This window comes from Caloenas nicobarica, chromosome 2 (assembly GCF_036013445.1).
Source record: "Caloenas nicobarica isolate bCalNic1 chromosome 2, bCalNic1.hap1, whole genome shotgun sequence".
Classification (NCBI taxonomy): domain Eukaryota; kingdom Metazoa; phylum Chordata; class Aves; order Columbiformes; family Columbidae; genus Caloenas; species Caloenas nicobarica.
The window spans coordinates 63,654,589-63,678,786 of record NC_088246.1 but is presented as its reverse complement, the minus strand read 5'-3'; the positions used below and the strand labels follow the sequence as shown (position 1 = coordinate 63,678,786).

At 39.5% G+C, this 24,198-nt stretch overlaps 1 protein-coding gene across 1 annotated transcript in view; it reads right to left on the bottom strand.

The window, feature by feature from the left end:
• Positions 1-17,297: 17,297 nt before the first annotated feature.
• The window catches only part of NFX1 (nuclear transcription factor, X-box binding 1), a 62,313-nt gene continuing 55,412 nt past the window's right edge, over positions 17,298-24,198 (bottom strand). Inside the window, exons 23-24 of the mRNA XM_065628746.1 lie at positions 22,788-22,889; positions 17,298-21,295 (exon numbers count right to left, since the gene is read on the bottom strand). Of these exons, the coding sequence (XP_065484818.1) occupies positions 21,220-21,295; positions 22,788-22,889 (178 nt within the window). The 3' untranslated portion in view covers positions 17,298-21,219. The remainder of the gene's footprint in view (positions 21,296-22,787; positions 22,890-24,198) is intronic.

Sequence of the window (24,198 nt, the reverse complement as noted above, 5' to 3'; positions counted from 1 at the left end):
TCGGTGGGAGGCTTTGCTCTCCCGCGGAGCGCTGTGGCGTTGGCGGATAAGTCGGTCCAGCCAGCCGGGCGAGGGAGGTGACTGTCCCGCTCTGCTCTGCACTGGTGCGGCCTCACCTGCAGTACTGTGTGCCCCTCTGGGTGCCAAAGGATAAAAAGGATATAAAGCTACTGGAGAGTGTCCAGAAGAGGGCTACAAAGTTGGTAAAGAGTTTGGAGGGGAAGCCGTATGGGGAGCGGCTAAAGTCACTGGGTTTGTTCAGCCTGGAGGAGACTGAGGGGAGACCTCATGGCGGCTACAGCTTCCTCACAAGGGGAGGAGGAGGGGCAGGCGCTGATCTCTGGTAACCAGTGACAGACCCCGAGGGAATGGCAGAAGATGTGCCAGGGGAGGTTTAGGTTGGACATTAGGAAAAGGTTCTTCACCCAGAGGGTGGTGGAGCACTGGAACAGGCTCCTCAGGGAGGTGTCACAGCCCCAAGCCTGACAGCATTCAAGAAGAGACTGGACAAGGCCCTCAGACACATGGTGTGAATTTAGGGGTTGTCATATGCAGGGACAGGAGCTGGACTCGATCCTTATGGGTACCTTCCAACTCAGGACATTCTATGATTCTATGAAGTGTCTGCTGCAAGTTGAGATAATGCACGTGTCTGAATGTGTGGGATCCACCCTGGGTTATTTCACTGGGCTTCTTCAGCTATGGGTTTTGGGCACAGAAAATGCTTCCTCTCTTTTTTAAACTTGGCCTTGCAGATATCCTTGCAGCACTGCGACCACCTGGCTGCTGCTCTTCAGACCTCAGCAGACAGAAACTGTCTTCCGAAGGAAACCAGAGCCAGATTGTAGGGCTCTGATCCTCCATGTCTGTAAAAAGTATGGCAGCATCCAGAAGGCCCAAGCAGGAGCTTTGCGGGTCACCTTTTGGACAAGTGGAGGAGAAAGTCCACTGTTTGCCTTGGGACTACCAGGAGATGAAGATAGTTCCCAGAAATCTGCTCTTCTACACAGCAACTATGAGTTTCAGGGGACAGCTGAGGGCCCCATGATTCAGGTTGGAGTCAGCATGTAAGCTCTGACCTGAAGTGAAGCAGATTCTATGAGTCAGTGGATGGGCAGTGTATCAAGTTTAATATTAATGATCTAGCACTAGTGGTGAGCTATAGCTCTTGGTTACCTTAAACTTCCTTCCTAGAGGAGGCTGTAGCATTTCCACTCCAAAAGTAGAGAAAACAGACTTGGAAGCTGAGGGCCTTTTTCTTGTCTTCTGCTATTCTACTATCTTCCCAGCAAAGTGCTAGAACAGAAAGACTCTATTCATGTTGGTCTGTATGTATGCCTTTTGGAAGGGAACTGATGGGTTTGTGGGTCCCATACCTCAGTGGGATGGAAGATGTCTACCTAACAGTACAGTCTGTCCCACAGCATAGAGGACTTCAAAGAAGGGGGTGGGGAAAGTGATTCTGGCCATTGAAAGTGGCAGATATGGAGGTGGTAGGGCAGCAAGGAAAGCAGAGAGAGAGAGGCTTGGTAACATTTTGATACCTGGTATGGGCTTCCAGTTCCACCTCCATTCAAACCATAGTGTAACTACAGTAAAGAGAACGGTAACTGAATGAAAAAGGAGTTTCTGTGTTGGGGATGTGTCTCTTCATCCTCCCTATGCCTTTTTCCAAGCTCAAAAAAGCAACTGGAATCATGTCTTCACTAGCGATAGCAGATTTCCTGTATGTTAATTATGTTAACTGCAGAGGCAAGGATATTTTGGGGCACTTTTAATGTTAAAGTTCCTTTTGTCATGGTACAGACTATTATAAAAATTAATGGTACTAAGGAACTAGATACAAAGATAAATTAGAATAGTAAATGTAATTTTATAACATACAAAAAATAACAATTCCTTCTTCAAGGACTGAACAGCATGCAGTGTATGAGGCATGGTATCATATATGAACATTGATAAGAAAATTGTAAATAGCTGATCATTAAGTACCATCCATCTGGTGCCTTGAGAAATCTATTGAAAGAAACTCATGTAAGATGAAAACTGTCATACAGTATCATACTGCATGCACAAAAGGTTGAGTGAGGAGAAATTAGGATTGCAGCATTCAATTTTACTTCAACCTGATACATTTTTTTGGTCTAAAATAGCTAAGAGCAAAAGAAAGAGAAGGTTTGGCCCAAACAACTTCTGAATGAACAGAGGTAGTACTTCCTCTTCCAACTCGCTTCTGTTTCCTCTGTCGTAACCATGGAGAGCCATCTGATGAAAATTAGGTGCAGTTCCATGGAGCAAGGATGGTAAGTTCATACAGAGTTGTGCATTGTCACCCATTACAGGGACACACTGTAATCTGAGAGCTGCCATTTGTGAGCCTCTTAAAAGTTTTTGCACGATGAGGACCTGGGACTGGGGAAAATAACTCACTTCAAACAGCATGAGATAAGAAGTGTTGTGATACATGCCAGGTTTAACAACAGACTACTCTGGTGGTACCGTCCTAGGAATGAGGAAGAAAAAGAGCAGAAGTAGAAGAAGATGAAGACATTATATAGATCTGTGTCAAAAAAGCACAATGCTGGAATCATAACATTACATGACTGTTTTGTTAAAAAAAAAAAAAAAGGGAAAGCTTTCACTGTGTGACATTCACTGAAAACACAGAGCTCTGGACCATCACCATCTTTCTGTTTGGCAAGATAGAAATGCAGCAAGTATACCACCAATTCAACCAGATATATCCAGATGGACCTTTAACAAGAAAGGATTTGGGGGTGAATATTCTACTAATTGCTCCATCCCCAAGCCCCACCCCCGAAAAAACAAATAAACAAAAAACACACACCAAAAACCCAGAACACATGAAGAGATGTGGAAGTATAATGAAGCTAGTTTACATACTGAGAGCCATCTCCACCTTTGAAAAAGACCAACCAAGCCTGTGTTGTGGTACATACAACAGTGCTGCTGTCTTAGAGCTCTACAAGCTCTAATTCCTGTTCATCCTTGTTCCATTGCTTATTATCACTTGCAGAATTAACTTTCCCATTACTTCTGTGCTTTCTTTAACAATATGTCACAGAACAAACACAGTGTTCTTTGTCCACTTGGCGTAGTGTTTCGTGTATACCTTGAGCTCAGAGACTGTGGTGTGGAAAAGATGCCACAACTGCAGAGATGCACCCTTAGAGTATGCATAGTAGATTTTTCTGGCTTCACAGTATGTGCCAGCTGGAGCTGGTTTATTAGTTACAGAAGTGATTAAATAAACTACTGTTATTGACTAAAAACAACTGCAGTGCAAACCTCTCTGCAGGATGAAGGTAGGAACACCAACATGTGTACACTAGCGTACTTTTCACATGCACCTGTTCCTCTGTGCCATTGCTAAACCAATGCACTGGGGAGGGAAAACTTCACTCATCATGGGAATATTTAAAGCAATTATGCGTCATGAATAGCCTGTGCCTCTCAATGGCATCTGCTAGCAGACACAGTGATACTGACTCGCAACATTAGCACTGCAGGTTAATCATTGCCACGGTTTAAATGAATTGTGAAACAAGTTTCATAACACCCAATAAATGAGGAGAACATAGAAGCATGTTATAAAAATGTAAAGAGTTCTTTATCTTATCAAATGTATGTCAGGGAAAATATTAAGATAATACAATAGAAGTTAGTACTACTTTTGCTTTAATACTACTTTGCTTTAATTGTGGTTTATTATTCTGCTGACATAAACTTGGCAGAAAAAAGCCGATTATGTTGCTTTTCTTCTGAAGGGAAACTATGCTCGACTCAATGCTGGGAGTTCCTTCTACCCAGTGAGACCCCTCATCACTGAGCAGCAGCGCTGTCTGGTTTGTGATATGCACTCCCCAGAGTGACTTCTCTGCTGGACAGTGCTGTAGTTTCAGTAGAAAGGGTAAGGAGTAGCTTCTTGCATACTCATTAAAGATATTATTTTGCGATATAGGAATAGCATAGTTGAATCCCCTCAGGGAAGAAATTTCTATAATCCACCTGGAGGAGTACTCTAAATAATAGGTTATTATGCTAAAAGTAGGCACTTCTGCTGTTTTTAATTAACTTTCGACTGTTATATGTCATGTTATTCAATATGTCTGCTGGATGAGACCCCTCAGAGGACATAAGCAAAATTAGTTGTTTCTCTGCTCTATCTGAATTGCAGTGAATCTATGGAAACAGGCTGATTCTTCATGTATGAAGGTGCTCAAATACCAGCATTAAGGAAATTTTGCGAATTGAAAATCAGATATTGATTGAATCAATCAAGGCATATATAGTGTTAGCAGGGAAGTATGTCTTCTCTATTTCCATCCTGGACAAAGGCACCTGAATTCCTCATGTGTTTTATTAAATGCCAAGGAACATGGTCTTAATGTAGTTCATGATTATTTGTAATTGGCTCTTTAAAAGATTGAAGCATTTGTCAGAATGAGCTGATGGCACTTTCCCTCTCCCTCCATATATTATGCCAATTCACCTTTTTTTTTGCCTTTTAAATAATATCAAGGATTCATCTTATATGAACATTACTGTATCTTGTAACTTGTTCATCACTATCAGCTGAGAATATTTCACCTACATAGAGACTTTACAGACATGGTTAGGAGTGACACAGTAAATTATCCATTTTACATCTTCTGCAGGAGATAATGACTAGAGCATTAAAAAATAAATAAATTGCTTTAAAAATGCTGAAATTACCCCTCCAGATGTTGGTTATAGTTTATCTTTCTTCCTTTTGATTTTTCTATGCTTCTCTGCTAACATCTGTGATAAAGTCAAGTTGAAAACACACACACATGGCGCTTACAAGAGAACCATATGATCAGGCCCAGTCAACATGGGTTTATGAAAGGCAGGTCCTGTTCGACCAACCTGATCTCCTTCTATGACAAGGTGACCCACCTAGTAGGTGAAGGAAAGGCTGTGGATGTTGGGTACTTAGACTTCAGTAAAGCTTTTGACACCATATCCTACAGCATTCTCCTGGAGAAGCTGGCAGCTCATGGCTTGGATGGGTGTACTCTGCTATGGATAAAGAACTGGCTGGGTGGCTGGGCCCAAAGAGTTGTGGTGAATGGAGCCAAATCCAGTTGGTGGCTGGTCATGATTGGTGTTTCCCAGGGCTCAGTATTGGGGCCAGTTCTGCTTATTCTCTTTATTAATGATCTGGATGAAGGGATTGAGTGCAACCTTAGTAAGTTTGCAAATGATGCCAAATTGGGTGGGAGTGCTGACCTGCTGGAGGGTAGGATGGCCATACAGAGGGATCTGGACAGGCTGGATCATTGAGCTGAGGCCAATTGTATGAGGTTTAACAAGGCCAAGCGCTGGGTCCTGCACTTGGGTCACAACAACCCCAGGCAGCTCTACAGGCTTGGGGAAGAGTGGCTGGAAAGCTGCCTGAAGGAAAAGGACCTGGGGGTGTTGATCGACAGCCAGCTGAATATGGGCCAGCACTGTGCCCAAGTGGCCAAAAAGGCCAACAGCATTCTGGCTTGTATCAGGAATAATGTGGCCAACAGGACTAGGGAAGTGATTGTGCCACTGTTCTCGGCGCTGGTGAGGCACTACCTTGAATACTGTGTTCAGTTTGGGCCCCTCATCATAAGAAGGACATAGAAATACTAGAGAGAGTGCAGAGAAGGGCAATTAAGCTGGTGAGGGGCCTGGAGCACAAGTCTGATGAGGAGCAGCTGAGGAAACTAGGGCTGTTTAGGCTGGAGAAAAGGAGACTGAGGGGAGAACTTATTGCTGTCTACAACTACCTGAAAGGAGGTTGTAGCATGGAGGGTGTTGGTCTCCTCTCCCAAGTTGCAAGTGATAAGACAAGAGGAAGTGGCCTAAGTTGTGCCAGGGGAGGTTTAGATTGGATATTAGGAAAAAAATTCTTCATGTAAAGTGTTGTCAGGCATTGGAACAGGCTGCCCAGGGAAGTGGTGGAGTCACCATCCCTGAAGGTGTTTAAAAGGCACTTAGATGAGGTTCTTAGGGACATGGTTTAGTGCTGGAGTTAGGTTAGGTTATGGTTGGACTCGATGACCCTGAGGGTCTCTTCCAGCTAAAATGATTCTATGATTCTATAACTGTAAATATATCTCCCTGTTTGCTTATAAGGAGATTCTGCTAGGTTCATGTTTTTGTATTCCAATTAGAGGCAGAGTTTTCTAGCATTTTTTCTCAGGTGCTGTCTTTCCATTATTGGAGGACTGTAAAATAAAGATGGAAACAGAAAGTGTATGAACCATAGTAGCAAACTGTCCAATTAATTCTCAGTCAAGAGGGCAAATATCTTTTATGTATGGGGTAAGCTAGCCAACTTAATGAGCTTGCAAACTGATAGAAAAGTGCTAATCTCAATGAGGCCTTTCTATAACCTGTTGCAATGGCTACAATTACAGCTTAAAATTTGATCATTGACTATAATAAGGTTTGTCATGCTGAAGTACTAATTAACATAATTTTATTCCCTTTGTATAATTTTGTTCAACCAAATAAATGCAAAACCTCATATCTATATTAGATTTTCTGTTTTTGAAAAAAACCACAATTTTCACAATAGCTGAGCATACATAGTCTCTGTGGATAATTTCTTTTTCTTTTTTTTTTTTATCATGTGTCCCTGTATTGTTGTATACTATCATTCAGTGGAATACAGTTAGGCAGTGGCTATCAGCATAGGCTGGGGAAGTAAAATATGATTAAACAGTACCTTTCCAACCAAGAACCAAATGGAATTTTTCACCCGCATTTGAAGCAGTGGGGCAGAAATGGCATCTATTGGTGACCAAAGAATATGGGAAAAAGAGCCAGGTTTTAGAAGATTTTTTTTTTTCGTAATCTAACTGTAATTCAGTGACAAACACAGCTGTGGTAGATTCCAGGAAAACAAGCTAGGTTGTGCCTGCTCCATGGACTTTGATCACACTTATCTAAAGACTACGTGCTGCAAGCTGACTAGGAGATGGTTTTAGAAAAGCTGTTTGTATCTCTACAACCACCTATTCTCACAGATTTTCTTTCGAGATAAGCTCTCAACATCAGCCAGTTTTGCCTTGCAGGAATAAATGCCTATGCCGTAATGCAAAGGCAAGTCCTGATTTGAGCTTCATCTTCATTTAGGACATTATGCCTTGAACTGTTTTCTACATGGAAGGTCAGGAAACTGTGTAAGTGCTGGGGGCTGAGCAAAGCCTTGTAACTCTTCATGAAATGTCACCTGGTTTGCAGCCAAGAAGATGGCCTCAGCAAAGGGAATGATGCTTAATTTTGAACTTTCAAGTTTTTCACCTTTTTTAAGTTTTGAACTTTCACAGCATAAACAGAAGGGCATTGTTTTCCCTAGCTAGGCAGCTCATGTTGCAGTGGTTTTCTGAAGTCAGACTGAGTAAGTCATGGATATAGAGAGTCTGGTCCCTCAGCGCAAACAGCCAGAAGAGTTCCAGGTCATTAATTCTCAACTGGTAGCTAGAATGTGCATGTTTTTATCTTTTTTTTTTTTTTTTTAAATGTAGCTAAGTAGAAACCATGCTTTCCACCATTCCTAAGGGTGTGCTACAATGAAACTAATAAAAGAAATGATTTCTGTGTCTTTAGTAGGTGGTGATCTATTAAAAATAATTTGCCTTGAAAGGAAAAATGTATCCTTTTCTGTAGCTTATAGGTTTGACTCTGCAAGTTTTAGTGAATTTGGATTACCAGAAGAGTTTTTCAGAACTGACTCTGATGGATAGAAAAGATAGATGATACTGTATTGATATGTCTGAGCTGCCAAGGTACACTATCATTGATTTCAGCAATGACACTTTGGGGGCACCTTATTAAATGTTCCAACAGAATAAATCAATTAATGCTAATAGATGGAGTAGGACTATAGAGAAGAGGGTGAAGAAAGAATAAAATTAATATACTTTTTGTTTAAAATATCACTTCAGAGCTGTAAGGAATGTGGACCTGGACATAAATTGACCAAAGCCGATATAACTGAAATTGACTGTAATTTAATGAACAAAATCACGAGAAAGTCATATATGCTGCCCACCAACTTGCTCCTAGAAACAGAATCCAATTAAGGCCAGTGTGCAAAATGGACAATGCTAGCAAAGGATTTAAGCACTAACAAAAAAATAGCCAACTAGCAGTAAAAGGCAGCTCAACCAATGGTCAGCACAGAAAATTAAGTGTTCAATACTTGTGTACTTCTTCTTTCATTTGAAATGAAAGGGTCTCCTAATGCCTAACAAAATTAAACACCTATGGCAAATTTGGCCAGAATTAGGAAGGAACAGGTTACAGAATACTTGTATCAACTGAATGTTTTTTTGAATCCATGGCACCTAATGAAATTATCCTTATTGTATTAAGTAACTATATAAAACAATTTTAAAACTATTAGTGGACACCCATATATTTTACATCTGTTAAGACTAGGACCGTACAGGCACCACCTGGACAGCCTTGCTTTTTCTCTCCCATCCCTGAGTGTCTTTGTTCATCCAGTCCAACATGTTTTTTTCCAGCAAAGGCAGGTCTTATGATCAAGCTGCCATCTCTTACACAACTCTGTCCTTCTATTTTCAGAAAATGGATGAAAACTGTCATTCTATCGCCAAGGCAAAGGGGTTTGTTTTGGGATTCATTCACTCCTCCCATCAGCAGGCAGATATTCAGCCATCTACAGGAAAGCCAGGCTCCATTATGCTGTTACTTGGGAAAGCAAATGCCGTAACTCCAAACATCCTCCCCCTTCCTCCTTCTATGGCCAGATTTTATTGCTGAGCATGACATCATATAGTGTGGAATATCCCTTTGTTCAGTTGGGGTCAGCTGTCCCAGCTGTGTCCTCTCCCAGCTCTTTCTGCACCCCTGGCCTAATTGCTGGTGGGACAGTCTAAGCAGCAGAAAAGGCCTTGACGCTGTGTAAGCACTGCTCAGCAGTAACTAAAACATACCTGTATTATCAACACTGTTTTCATCCAAAAATTTGATCAGCAGAAATGTGATCTGCTTCCTGTTGCACAGTAAAGCAAATATTTGTTTGCCAGGATTGTGAAAAAATGTCATTAAAAATTAGAGGTGTTCCAATGGGTAGAATGAGTAACAAGTGAAATTTCTTAGGAGAGCACAGTAATTTAGAGTTACATGAAGTTGTGGTTGGGCTTAAAAATAAGGTTTCGATGTGATAATGTTATGTGGCAGAAGACAAAGTAGTATTGGAATCGGAATTCAAAATGCTGGAATTGATGCTTGCATATTTAAACAAGTGCAGAGAAGAATCACAAATGTGTTTGTTCCGGGAAATGAAGAACGTGGCTCAGACCATTTTCTATTAATAAGAGCATGAGGTGACCAGATAAGAGTATTAGACTAGTTTTGCAGATAGATAATACAGGGCACTAAAGAGCAATTAATCTAGTAGAAAAACACTGATTGGATGCCAGAACCAGATAAAGAACTATTGACTCAGTCCTGGGGGAAATTAAAGGCTTCTGAAGTCCATCAGTTTGGGCAAAATCCAGTAACTTCCTCCGTAACCTTAGACTTCATGGATTTAAAAGTCTGTACAGCCATCCCAATTTTTGCACATAACAAGAAGCTGTTATCTTGATTTATGCTTCCTTCTACCTAGCGATCTTTTTGGGTTGGTTGATTTGGTTGGTTTTTTTGGGAGGAATAGTTTCTTTACCAATTATTTTAAAATATCTGGAACCAGATTCGTTTTACGTAAATGGGAGGGATGCTGGTGTAGCATAGCGAAAGGGACTTTAGATTTTTTCTTCTACTCTAATATACAGGGTGTTTCAGGAAGATGGACCCAATTTGCAATCACTATATTACACAATTACTGATAATGTGAGAGTGTAAGAAGCTCTACAGCTGCCCACACAAATTGTCATTCCCAGTAATGCCACAAGTGCGACACTGGGAGATGTCCCAGTGCACGTAAGAGGCACTTCTGGAAATGCAGCTGGCACTCAGGTGACACAAACAAATTGTGTAATTATAACATGTTGCCATCATGAAATATACTGCTTTGATATTAGGTCCATCTTTTTGAAACACCCTGTATATGTCCAGAGAATTATCTCAGTCAGGTCTTCCTGGTGGAGGTACAGTCTATGCTGGCAAAAGAATACTTTGGCTGACAATTGCTTAGGACAGAATCCTAAATAGAACAAGTCACACTTGCAGAATAGAGTTTCTTTTAGCTGGTTATACCTTTATGTAGGAATGTGGTGGGGGGAAAGCACTTCTATGACAAATGGTGTCAAAATTTAAAGGTATAGATAATGTAGTTAAAACTTTAATCTTAAAATCTTAAAATTCTGTAGAGATGTACAGTATTCTTGTAAAGAACACTTTCCACTATTTCAGCTCATCACTCTGCTACATACAAAACATGTATCTGGAGAGAATAAATGTCTTATGTCACTCGCACTCTAGAGATTCTGTTGCCTGTAAAAATACATTTTTCCTTTCAATATTATGGGCTTAAATATATAAAATGACTGTTACTGTAGGATTTATTACCTGATATATATATATATATAGTTTATAAAGTATTTGTATACTGTATAAAGTGTGTATATATACATGTATATGTGTAGGTATGTACACCCTGATCTATGAATCTGATTATAATTCTTATAGGATTAGAACAAGGAGACCATATACCTCCTTAGCCAGAGTTGATTGTTCATCCTGTCAAAGCCAAGGAAATAGGCAGCAGCAAGTCATATCAGAAAAAGGAGTCAGAAATTGCTCAGTTAACTCAGAAACTGTTGCAAGATGCCCCTTTGAACATAGACTTTGTGAAGAAGACCTGTCTTCACAACTGAACACGAGAAAAATGGAACATAGGTGAAATAAACTGCCCATGAGAAAGATTACGTAGGAAGAGACTGGGAGGAATAAATTGTCATAATTGCATACGATTTGTTTGGGCTTGAATGGACAGAAATGGGTGACTCCTGTTTAGTTGAGAGAATGGGAAATCTGGAAAAGCCAGGGAATAGATGCAGCCTTGATCTGAGGGCAGGGAAGAGAGGAAGAAGAGTTACAGCTGTGACTATAACATGGTCCCTCCAGAGTTCAGTGCAGGGTTATGCCTATTCCATTCCTCTGGTATTCCTGCAACATGTAGATTCCACTGCTTTTTTTTGCAAAGCTAAAAACTCTTTTTCAGCTCCCCTCAGTGTCATTTGACCCTTAGTCACAGTTCAAGCTCTGGAACTTGTTTCTTTATAGGACTTCTTCACAGGGCTGGATTTTGATCAAAACCAAACAGTAGAGGTGGTCCATAGAGTATGGCTGCAGCCAGGGGGTTCACTGTCTACATCCACCTGTGTGACTTGCTGCTTCTTCTCCCTGCTAGAATATTCTTTATTTATATCTGTTTCCAGATCAGTCCACTGTATGCCATTATTCCATAACACCACAGACATACTCCTCTCTCTTTCTATGTAGTCTGCCAGGCCAGCCCTGTGCAGTCTTTGCTGTTTCTATTTAACTTTCTCACAGCCAAAACCAAAACCCCACTCCTCTACCAGGTGATACCCAGCTAAGTTCATTGGAACATACCAGCTTCACCAAATGTATTCTTGTCCGTAACTAAAAAAATCGTATCTCTGTTTTGCCTTCTCTGGCTGGGCTTTATCCACATGTATGGCTCATGTCTGACCTCATTCTAGCTGCTGGAGCAAGTTAGTACACTGCCATCTTCTTCCTTCCTAAAATACTGGCCTGTGTACACCTTTCCCATTTTTCCTTACCAATTGTGATGTGACCCTCTTGCAAGACCACTGTATTGTAGACTGTCCACAGATTTTATATGGTTCAGTTGATGTAATATTAGCAGTAATGATAGCAATGTAAGAGGGTTGTCCCCTTACCCCTAAAAGCACAGGGGAACAAATTAGAACATGCAGGAGAGCTATGCTCAGTCTTAGGAGGCCACCAAGAAATCTCCAAGCAAGCCCTGCCCCATGCAAAGAGGCTAATCCTGTGAGTCTGACCAAGAGACCCATGTACCCAAGCTGCCAGGATGACTATGGCAGTTCCTGGAGCAGCATTTGGGCTTTGCACTGTTCCGCAAGATACAAGCAACCTTAGGACAATGTGTGACACAAGCAATTCTTTTGAATTTGTGCATTCTAGCGTTGGACTCATCTGCTTCAAAGACTGCACAAGCTGTTGAGCAACCACTGTGCCCGACCTTGTAACTTGAATCTCAATAGATTAAAATCACGTGGGGTTTACCAGTAGTAGTCAAAATGCTAATATATTTTGTAAGTCAGGTTCTGCAGCCACAGGAACTATCACTGAAGATGCTTAGCCAAACAGTATCTCACAGAGCATAACAAAGAATTGAATCTATCATCTCTGGTTGCTCTGCAAGAATAGAATAGAAGACAACAGAATTTATACCTACAGTTAGAGGACAAGTGGTGATCAACCAGAATTCACTGGTGCATTTAATACTTATTGGTCTTAAGGGTGGTCTTCCCCTATAAGATGCAAATTGTCATAGAACCGAGTGATTTTTTTTTTCTTCAATAGGTTTTAACTCCATGCTATTACCTGGCACTCTGTCTACCTTAAAACCTGGAAGCCTTCTGACACTTAACCCAACAAGCATGTTGTGCATTATCTCTTGGGCTAATCTGTCAGGGAACTTAGTGCCCACTGCAAAGTGAACTTCTCAGATCTCCCAAGACTTCAGCGTATTGGCATTCTCATCCACTCCTCTGTGACTTTGCTCACCCTTTAAAGCAGGCCAAACTCGGGTTGAGGGTCCACTCCACGTTTGGCAGGGGAGGGAGGTTTCACCAACATTGCCTTGTGAAAGCGTAACAAACATCATGTAAAGAGCCTGGAGAAACAGACCTTCTCAATCTCACACCTCCCCCCATTGCCTACCATGCAAAACTTGTTCACCTGTGAGCTTTGATGCAATCATGAATTCCAGGTATAACCCGCCTATTTCTCCTTTGATCACAGTCTGCAGTCATTAGCTCATATTGGCTAAATCTCCCATTCTTATTCAAGCAACTTTGTCCCTCAGTGTGCCACTGGAATGATCTGCTCACACTTTCCAAATGCCTGGGCCAGCTCTATTTCTTTTTGAAGAGTATAGCTGGTGCTGCCCAGGTTGCAACATGTTCAGAAATACTGTTGAGTGTACGTGTCCCTTTCCTCATTTTGTTCTGCTCTGCTATCTTTTGCCATCACTGTGAGACTGTTTCCACCCATGTCTTATTCCAGAGCCTGATTTTCTGCCCTTTTAGCACAAAATTCCTGAGCAACATTTTCTGCATTCCATGCCTCTACCTTCTCTGAGTACCTCATGACCCTGAGGCATGCTAGGAGAATCCACATCTGGGCTGCTAGGGTGAACCTTTGTTCCCCACCACACATGCTAGTCCCTCTGCTTTCTTCCTCCCATATCTCAGCCAAACCTGCTGCTTCCTGGCTGTCTTATGCCCCTAGACCTGTCCTTGGCAAGCCAAGCTCAACAGCACAAGGCATATGGCTCCAACCCGGTTTCCAATGTCATTCATCTACAGTGGTAGATATATGCTACCTTCCTTGCTACCTTTATGTCTTCAAGAATAAAGAAATATATCTTTCCCATACCCTTCTAGCATTCTCCATGTGTTTGGCACCCTTATGACAAAAGATTGCCAGCTCTATTACAATCTTCCAGGAACTCTGGAATGAAAAGCCCCAGTCATTACTTGAGTCCAGCTATGTAGAAAAAGAACTGTTAAAGCTCAAGGATAAAACTGAGTTAAAAGCATAGCTTGTTTAAATTGACCATGAATTGTAGGGTCATATTGGTTGGAAGGGACCTCAGGGAGTTGATGTCCAATTACCTGCTCCAAATGTGCCCAGTTAGAGAAGGTTGCTCAGGACTTCATCTAGTTAAGTTTTTAAAGTCTTCATGGAAGATTCTGTAACATTCCTGTGCAAACTCATCCTGCATTTCACCACCCTCATGGTAAAAGTTATTTTTTATTTACCAAGTCATAGTTTCTCATGTTTCAACTTATGTCTATTTCCTCTCATCCTTCTACAGCGCACTCTGGTTCTGTCTTCTCTATACCCTCCCATTAGGTAGTTGTGGACAGCAATAAGATCTCTTAGTCTCTCTTTGAGCCTGAACAAATCCAGTGCCTTCAACCTCTCCATGCATGTCACATACTCCTGCCTCCTGACCAGCTTGGTAGTCCTCTGTTTGATTCAGTCCAGTCAGGCCTTTCTCATACTGGGGAGGCTGCAGCTGGACCCAGTACTACAGAAGCCATCCCTCAAATGCTGGGAGGAGTGATCTGTCTCACTTCTGTTGACCTTCTGTCTTTGTGCTCACCAACACAGCACAGTAGGCAGCTGACTGCCTCAGCCACAAGGGTGCACTAACACACATTCAACTTGCTGCCCACCAGGACCCCCTGCCCCAAAGGTCTTTTTACACAAAGCTCCTGTCTAGACAATGGGCTCCAGCCTCTACAGTTGCACTGGGGTTATTCTGTTCCAGGTGCATGGCTTTGTGTAGATTTAGGCTGAAGACTAAAATAATTTCTCATAGTCAGGACTGAAAACATGGGAGAGCCATGGGTTAAAAATGTCATTGATTTCATATGGGACTTTATCAGCTATTTCTTTGTAAAACATTACTTACATTACTTAGTAAGTACTTAGACATCAGCTAACAGGTAAGATGTAGCACTCCTTAAATGCCTAATAAAGTTACCAGAAATACATCTTAAATAAAAATTCATTAATGAGTTATTTCATTGCTATTTCAGTGGCATCAATGCAATACCTGTTTAATCACTGCCTGCTTCAATAGAATATAATTAGAATTGCATAAGCCTTCGAAGGTGAACTGTCCTTCCTAAGCAGTCACACAAACATATACTTAATTAGGAACTTTGGCACCTATTTATTTGATGCCAACATACTAAATTTAAACACCAACCTCAATCAGTACTTACCCCAGGAGTTACCACACTGACTGAAGATTTTAATTAATGCTTCCTGAAACAGCATTGATTAATATCTATTAAGAGGAATCTAACTTATTGGGTAAGCAGTAAATTCTGAAATCCCTTAAACTGCTTGTTAGAAAAAAGTTAAGATCTCTTGAATGGACAGAATGTACCTTCCTAACTGTATTGTTTGATAGGTAACTGTCCAACACATCTCACTACTGTTTTCACCACAGCCTTTTATTTCCTAGAACTCAGATTTATAAAAAATGCTCTCTAGTAAAACATGTAAGCTTATGCTACACACACAATTTTGAAAGAGACAGCCCTTTCGTTCCTACCTACTATATAGTGTTCTATTAAGAGGAGTTTTTCTTTACAGTGATCATGATTTTTAGTTTAGTTTCTTACAGCTACTTACAAATGAAGCCTTCTAGTACTTTGACTGGGATAAATTTCCTGTACTTTAAGAGAATAAATATGGATGTAGCAAAAAGACTGGACATTGGAATAAGCATACATTAGATCCAGTAGAAAGCTGAATCATTTACTAGGTGGCAGTTCCTGGACATGATTTCACAGAAAATATAGTTGTGAAGGGCAAGCAAAGTGGATCCCCACACAACAGACAGGTTTTGCTCCTCCTTACTCTCACTGGGAAGAGCTCCAGAGCAGGCAACAGCAGGTCATACAATGAGGGAGCCTAAAGTAATTTACAGAGGATTGCCTGAAACACTAGAAAGGTGTTACGTCTTGGTCTGTGCTCTGAAAGACTCTGTCAGTGGCAAAACACATTTTCTATTGTGAAAGAGACCTGTATTTTTCATAGAAGTGCAAAATTGGACACCTTGACTTAAAAAACCAGCAGCTGATGGGGTGGCAGAACAAGACCTAAGTCTAGACTGTACCACAGCCCTACTCTAGAATATTCTGCATATTCAGCAGCAGATTTCACCTATTGTACATAAAGTGTACACCCAGTGTACATAAAGGCACACTCACCTATCCCTTGGCTGGAAGCTAAAAGGATCCACATGTTGTTACCTGCAACAGGGTCCTGTTAACAGCAAAGGATCCACAGGATCCTTCTAGGACCTGGCTTCTCCCAGGATAGCAGCAACATTGTCTCCTTCCCTCTGCTCAAGAAGCTACACTACTTCCTCCAAAAATCCTGACATAACAAAGACTAAGAAACCTGGTCTAGAGCTCAGGAGCATACAAAACACAGCCTTTCTAAAGATACCTTTTCTAATGTCTCTAGCATTATGCTGCACGGTTAAATAACAAGTATATAGAAAAAAATTTGCCCATCAACCATCTTAAGAATTCAGGATCTTAATAAAGGATGAGAACAGCATTTGTTAAATAGCAAGGCTTCTGCTGGGAATTAAGCATCTATGAAGTCTAAAATACTCAAAAAACAACATTATTTGAACAGTAGTATCTAATATATATATATATACACACACATATATATATATAAAATGCTATTTTTTTTAACCTAGTAGGGGACTGTTGCGACCACGTCATAACTCAAATTACTATTTCCAAACATGGACAAGGTAACTGAACAGAAAGCAAAATTGATTTGTCTTTTCTGCTGCCATTTGCACACACTGATAACGATGACATGTTTGGTCACCTTCTAGTCAGACAGTCTTGAACTGAAGTGCAAGATTTTTTTTTTCAGGCAGAGATTTCCAATTAAGATCTGTTTTGCAATACTTACACATCTGCAACATGCCATCTTCATCCTCCAAAGCATCCTGAAAAATAAAGTCCAAACTTACTGGCAGTTGAGGTAGTATGACAAAAGGTTTTCAGCTGTCTTTGAAGAACTCTTCAATCTCAGATCATTTCTTGAATTTCTTTGAGGCATCCTGCACTCCACCTGAAATTTTAGGTCAGTCAGGTAACTTTATGCTGCTGTTCTTCATTTCTGTGGCTTTTGCCATTGGAGATACATTACTTGGTTTTACAAAAGTTTCAGGAGGAAGCAGTTTAAATCATTTCTGAATTCTGATTTTCAGACTGTTTGCTTTTTGAGTCGCTCTGCCATCTACTGAACTGTCTTGGCAAAGTTCCCCCTCCACCACCCCGATCTGTAATCCTATATTTGTTAAATTTAATGCCCATAAGTGACATTAGTCCTCAGTTCTCCCAGCCCCCTGGGTCCATACCACTCCTCTTTACAGTCACCATTGCAACCGAACAGTGGGCAAACAACAATGAAGGGACAATGAATCAAAATCATACATTTTATTGCCAAGTAGCATTTAAGCTGACATAGTAAAGGGTTTTTCAGATAATGAAAACGTACATTTCTATTCAGATAGTCATCTGTCCTGTACTTCTGAATCCCGGTAAGGTAGCAGATAATCCTTACTCTCCATTTCCTGAGGAGTCCCTCTTTACTTGCTTCATTCTCCTTACAGCATTCATTTAAAAATCACTTCAAATCCAGGAAATCACACCCCATATTTCAAAATTTGACAAAAAGGACTTCCCAGACTTCCATTTAAATCTTTATTGTTTCTCTGTGGTATCTTCCAACTTTGGAATGCAAAGACAAAGCTTGCAAACAGTTCCAAAGCACTGAACTTCCAACTTAGATTTATTTCATGTTTCTAAATAAAGTAGTTTTATACCAGTAACTTGAAAAAATATAAGACTTTCAACAAATAATTTAAGTGTTTTAAAACAATTTTACTTTGCTCAATTCATTATGTGGCAGATACTGTACAAAACTGCCACAGAAACACTGGTATTGAAGTCTACTCAGGCATCTTACACTATTTTAGGTTAAACCAAAGCACTGAATATTCAGAGCACTTTAAACATGTTAAACAATATAGACAGGTAATAGCACAGCCCAAATGCCAAAGTACTGCCTATTTTATACACAATTTTAAAAGCACTTCATGAAGTTGCATGAATTTCAACAGACATCACAATTTATTTCAAAATATGCTTATTGCACAGTACTTTTTCAAATAAATTTACAAGAAACAATAGTATTATTAGGGCTGTAGAAAATGAGTAGCATATCAAAGCATAAGTCTTGGTTCCAGTGATGTCAATAGGATTTTTGCCACTGACTTCACTGATGCAAAGATTTCTTTTATCCACTCATTTTTCTATTAGATAAATGGTAAAGGCCAGCTCAGATTTACAAAACAGCTATTTGAAAAATATTTCCATGAGGCACACGTGCAATATGAAGACAAGTTATCACAGATATCAAAACTACAGCCTTTAGTGCTATTCCATATGAAAGTTACAGATAAATTGCAGCAAAAGCAAACCAGAACAGAGAGCACCACTGTTAAACTTTGCTGAGTTCCTTCTTAAGGCTATGTAACTGTGTTCTGGGAGGAAAGACATCAATACTTTATTTTTGGTATAACTTTCCTCAGTAAATGTATGGTATCACGTTTTTAACCAACTTATTAAAAATGCATTTCAAAATAAATGTTTCTGTACATGTGACTTGCTTCATAACTACAGATATGCTCCAAAAGCCATAATTTAGAGATATGTAATACACAGATCTAGAAGAATATTTTAACATTCATGTAGTTAAGAGATTCAGTGATGAGAATTATGACTTCTCAGTATGAACAGATTTAGTAATAAATTTAGTCTCATCCTGAGAAGCTGAAGGTTACCTGGGTTTTCTTATTAAAAGCAGTGGCAGACTGGTACTTGACTGCTGAAGTGCATTTCACCAAGGTTAACGTTTTTATGTTAAAGCCATAATCTGATAAAAATTACAAAGAGCAGAGCTAGATACAATGCTATTAAAACCTTCTAAGTTTTAAATTTCAAATCAGAGGTGCAAATGTAAAGTTTTAGCTATATTCATGTGAAACTGTGTGAAAAGATAATAGGCTCCAGCTTTATTCTATTTATTATCAACTAAATCACTTTGGTTTTCTGTAATGTTAGGTCTACCTGTGGTATACCAACTGCATGTGCTCCAGTGTATATGCATCTATGTTTCTATTCTCAGCTCGCCAGACGTGTGTGCCAGCTCCTGTACAGAACCTACCTCTGCAGTATAACTATGTACATTCTCTATAGCAGGTGTTACTACCTTCAGAACAGTGCTATATTAAAATAGCTCTGAGTTTCAAAACCAGAATTAGACTTTGTCTGGCCACATTGAGCTGGCACTTGTCCGCAAGCCCTGGAACAGATACACTCCTCACAACAAAGGGACTGAAGAAATACATTTCTAGAAAGATGCTCAGCAACTTATTTTTTCAGCTGAACTTAGCAAAGCAGTACACGTTGTAGAATCAAACATTAATTTGCTTCAGAAATTAAGGGCAATACAAGCCATGTAAATCTATTTTTCATTTCTGTTCACAAAATATTAGACAAAAAAGGAAAAACCAATTTAAACCACTACATGCAAATAAAAAGCCTGAACACTCTTGAGGGTTGAGAATCCTTCTGGTAACTGTTTTAGCTGAAGCATATGCATTTCAAATGTTTAGAAACATGTAAGACTGCTTAATATTTTATGTGAAATAATAAGCTCCTACAAAAATAGGCAATAACAGCATGCATTTTTATTTTCAAACATTTGGGGGGACAAATACAGTCTGTGAGCTTGCTGCTCATTCTTTCATGTTTCACAAGCTGTTCAAGATGCAATATAGCCACAGAATGCTTCACAGTTAAGGCTCAGGGTCGGGTCTAACTCTCAGTGAACCTAAGCATGGATAACTGCCTTCCATTTTCTTGGCAACAAATATTACACTACACCATAGTAAGCTGACTGAAAAACAAATCGACAACAGACGACAAGTCTTCTGCTAGATCCATTTCTTCATTATGCTAAGTCTGTTTTAGCAGCAGCCTCTGATGCTGTACAGGGGACTTGCCTCTAGTGCTACATGTAGCCAGCCACAAGGAACAAGAAACAGAAGTACATCAGACTTACTGAAGTTATTCATTCAAAAAACATCCTCCTCAAGTGAACAGACATTAGTCAAATTCAGAGCTGTGCCACCTCTTCTGATCTCCTCTCCCTGCTCACCTACCTTAAGTCATCTGGAAACAATTCACCATCTATGATACCACCTTGGTGTCTTTCACTGTTTAAAAACATCATCCCATTTTGTTTATGGCACTTCACATAAAACAAAGATGTTCCAATACCAGACAGTTTAGACAGATGGTCTTATAAATTTTACAAATGTTGTTCCAGATTCATAACATACTTAAACTTCATACATTCACCTTAAGCTTGCATAGTACAGAAAAAGATTATAAACCCCCAATAAAACCATGCAAAAAAAAACCCCGGAGACCATCAAGCTAATGTACCTAAATGCAAATTAAACCAAATAGAACACCGAAACAATATATAAAGTCTAATTTTGTTCAAGGTCTTGAATAACAAAGTATTAATAATTTTATGGTGGTGGTGTTTTGGGGGGTGGTTTTTGTTTTGCTTGGGGTTTTTTTTGGTGGGGTTTCGGTATTGGGGTTTTTTGTGGGTTTTTTTGTGGTCCCTTTTTTTTGTCTTTCCCCCCACCCCACATCGTATTTGAGATAAAGTAAAATAAGTCTTAATTCCCCACCTTCCCCAAATCCTGGTTCTTCAGATACCAAAGGAAGTCTGTGCTCTTAATGGGCATTTAGTGTAAATATTCTTGCTTAGACTAAATTTTATATTTCCTTCCATGTAGAAAAGTAACTTAAATTCCCAAATTTACCACATTAACACAAAAGTTAATTAATAAAATATGAAAAACACTTCGAGAACATTTCCATCAGTGTTTTGATACAGATTATTTCTGATCCATTTTAAGTTTGGTGAGATATTTCAAAATAAATCTTTGAGATTTATCACTGTTCTTACTACCGCCAAAAATATATTTGATTACCAGTTCTCTCACTTTAAAGGCATCAATGGAAATCTACATCATTCTGACAGCACATTAGGAAAAAAAAATTGCACCAAACCCAGGTTTAAAAAGCTATGCTACTGTATTACGCAGTTACGCAAACTGTAGAAATGCCTAACTTTTTAAAATATCACAATCAATCTAACTTTAGATGTTAAATCATGAATATGCTGAACAACTGATTATTTGACAGATAACCAAAAAGTGTCCTCATACAATAACTTAGTATCTTCCCCTCTAAGCTTCTATACCATAATTCTACACCAATCACTTCAGTCCTGGACATCAAAGTAGTCAATTACCGGCTCTTCTTTTAATGGTTTGGACAAACCACTGTTTCCACTACCTCTGAAATTATAAGAATATCAGATGTTACTTACTTGCACGAAAAACAAGATACAAAGTAAACTGAAATCACCAACTCCCATAATGTCTCAGTGTCCACATGAACACTGCATTGGTAAATGGCATGCATTTCTAAATTATGTTTTAATCGAAGTACTTTAATGCTCCTGAAAGCCTTTGTTAATTGATTTTTGGAAAAAATGTATACTTTATTAATTTAATGTACACCAATATGTGGCTGAATTGAAACAATTTGTTTTGTGGTTTTACCAGAAAATACCATTTACTGGTAACATTTATTACAAAAACAATACTTTGCTGAAGACTAAATGCTCAGCATGCCTTTTTAAAAGAAAGAGCGAAAGAAATACTGCTGAAGTGAGTTGATCTAATCTGCTTGCTTTTAAAAGCAACAGTAACAAAAAAATATGGTAATATTCAAACACTGCAAAGATTTTTTGATAAGATAGTATTAGACTATGCAGAAGATTTTGTAGAATTGAGCACTTCTAGGAATTACAAATAAATGGCTAAAGCCCTTTTTAAATTTAATTTTACCACATAACTGCCTTTCATTAGGGTCACTGAAGACAGGAATCCCACAGAAGTGAGTGGCAATAAAGACTAACAACCTTTTTAAAATTCACATTGAGTTACACCATGAGCAGTCATTTTAGGCATGTTTTGCTCTAGATGCTTAGTTCTGAAACAATTTAAATATTCTCAGAACAGCTTACTCTGTATTCCAGCAGCACCTTAAACATCCAAAGCTACTGCAAAATTAAGCTCTCCCTTTCTGCAAATGATACTTCACAGAACACAATTTCAAATGCTAATTTGGAAATAACTTGGGTAGAAAAAAGTTCTGAAAAGTCAACTTGAACAAAGAATAAGCCATCCGTTATTTTAATTCATAACTATGAGATTCATAATTCATAACTATGAGATGACAACAGGTAACTGAAGCTGGCAGGTCATACAAAGTAAAGGCTGTTCTATAAGACTATTCACCAAGAAGCCTTATATATCCCATCTGCAGTAGTTTTCACTGAGAAAAATGGTAGTTCACCTTCAGCCAACTGTGTAGTCATATCTACACAAGAAAAATACATTTACTACCTGTCCAAATCATTTTATGCCAGTAAGACATTACTCTTTTAAACAGAACAGTTAAAGGTAAAAAAATCCCAGAGTCTCCAAAACAGTCATCTCTTCCCAACTATCTAATCTTTATTAAAAAATGAAAAAAACCCTCCACACTATTTGTTACATTACTACTCCTATACCACATAGCCAATTCTACATTTTCTTAGCACTTCATTTCAGGTTTACTTCTGTGGGAAAAAAAAAAGAAATCTTAGTGCAGGCTGCAAGCTCCAAAGCTGTGTGTGGGTTGCGAAAACAATGCAACAGACAATATAAAGTTGAAGCTCATGAACGCTCAGGTAACTCAGCACAAAACTGAAGAATACTGTTTTATAAACAAATTCCTTACCTATCTGTTTGTTTGTAATGAGGAATAGGAGGTGGAGGCCTGCTCTGCAATTCTTTATCTAGCACAGAAGTTAAGGTATTGCTTGGACAAATGGATTTCCCTCTAGAGAAATAAAAGAAAGGTTATTTAATTCAATAGGAAATTCTGGTGTCATATTTGCATACTTAAATCACCTATTAAAATATTCAGTTTTCCAACCACTGAGACCAATAGTGTGCAGAAAAGGAAAAACAGGAAAAGAATGGGTCTTACAGGGATGACTGTTCTCAAAAACAGCTCCAGGATGTCTCAAGCCAGTACAAGCTGCTTAAATACTGGTCACTACATAACAACAAGCAGACACCCATTAACAGGTTATAAGCGTAACAGTTATTCATAGGAGGAAGAAATTAAAATGACTAAAAGACTTAAAACACTGACAAGTACAGTCAAGTGCATGTGTTGACTTCAAGAGGAAAGCCTTCCCCTTTTCACCATACCAGTCTGGACATTACCTTTGAACCTGGTTCAGAAGGAATCTGGTATTGCAACTGCTCAAAAGATGGTGACTGCAAAGATGACCAACAGGGAAGCACAGAGAAGGGCACTTGCAAGGATTCACTCAGAGACTTACACTTCAAACGATACCAGAACTGTAATTCAGATCAACCTTGACAGTCAATACTGGGAATGCTCTGTATGTGGTTAGACATTGGCAATGCTGTACGTCAGTGATTCTAATGAAGCTGATATGATCAGCTCTTACTGAGGTGGTGTAATGATTACGGGGGCAGGGGCCGAGGACAAAGCAGATTTGTGGTGTTTGTTTGCTTCTAGATATTTGAAAAAGGAAGAATGGTCCCTTTGCCTAGCATCATTTTGAATTATCCATACTTGGAGGAGCCCATAATAGAAATCTGTGGGGAATACTGAGAACAGGATGCAACAAAATGAATCAAACCATTTGGACTTTCTGGTGACTTCTAGCCCCTGGACTTGAAGAAACTACTGTGAAATACTCAAAAATATCATCCTTGAACTTGAGCTATCACTTGTCTGTGGCTTCAATGCTTTCTATGCCTTGAAGAAGTGGCAAAAAAAAGATGATAAAAAGAAGCTTTGGATGAATCCACTGAAATAAGAAACACTGCTATGCATCCCTGGAGATGTTTAAAAGGCATATAGATGAGGTTCTTCGGAACATGGTTTAGTGTTAGAGTTAGGTTATGGTTGGACTGAGGGTCTCTTCCAACCAAAACGATTCTATGATTCTTAGTAGACCACTCAGTGGCTGTAAGAGTGGCAGAGGTCCAATAGCAGCATGTGTGTTCTGCACAGTACACCGTTCCCTGACCAACGCAAGGGAAGGAGAAAGTGTGCAATCTCTTCTAAAACCACAGGGGAAGACCTCCCATTCTCAAGACGCAAGATA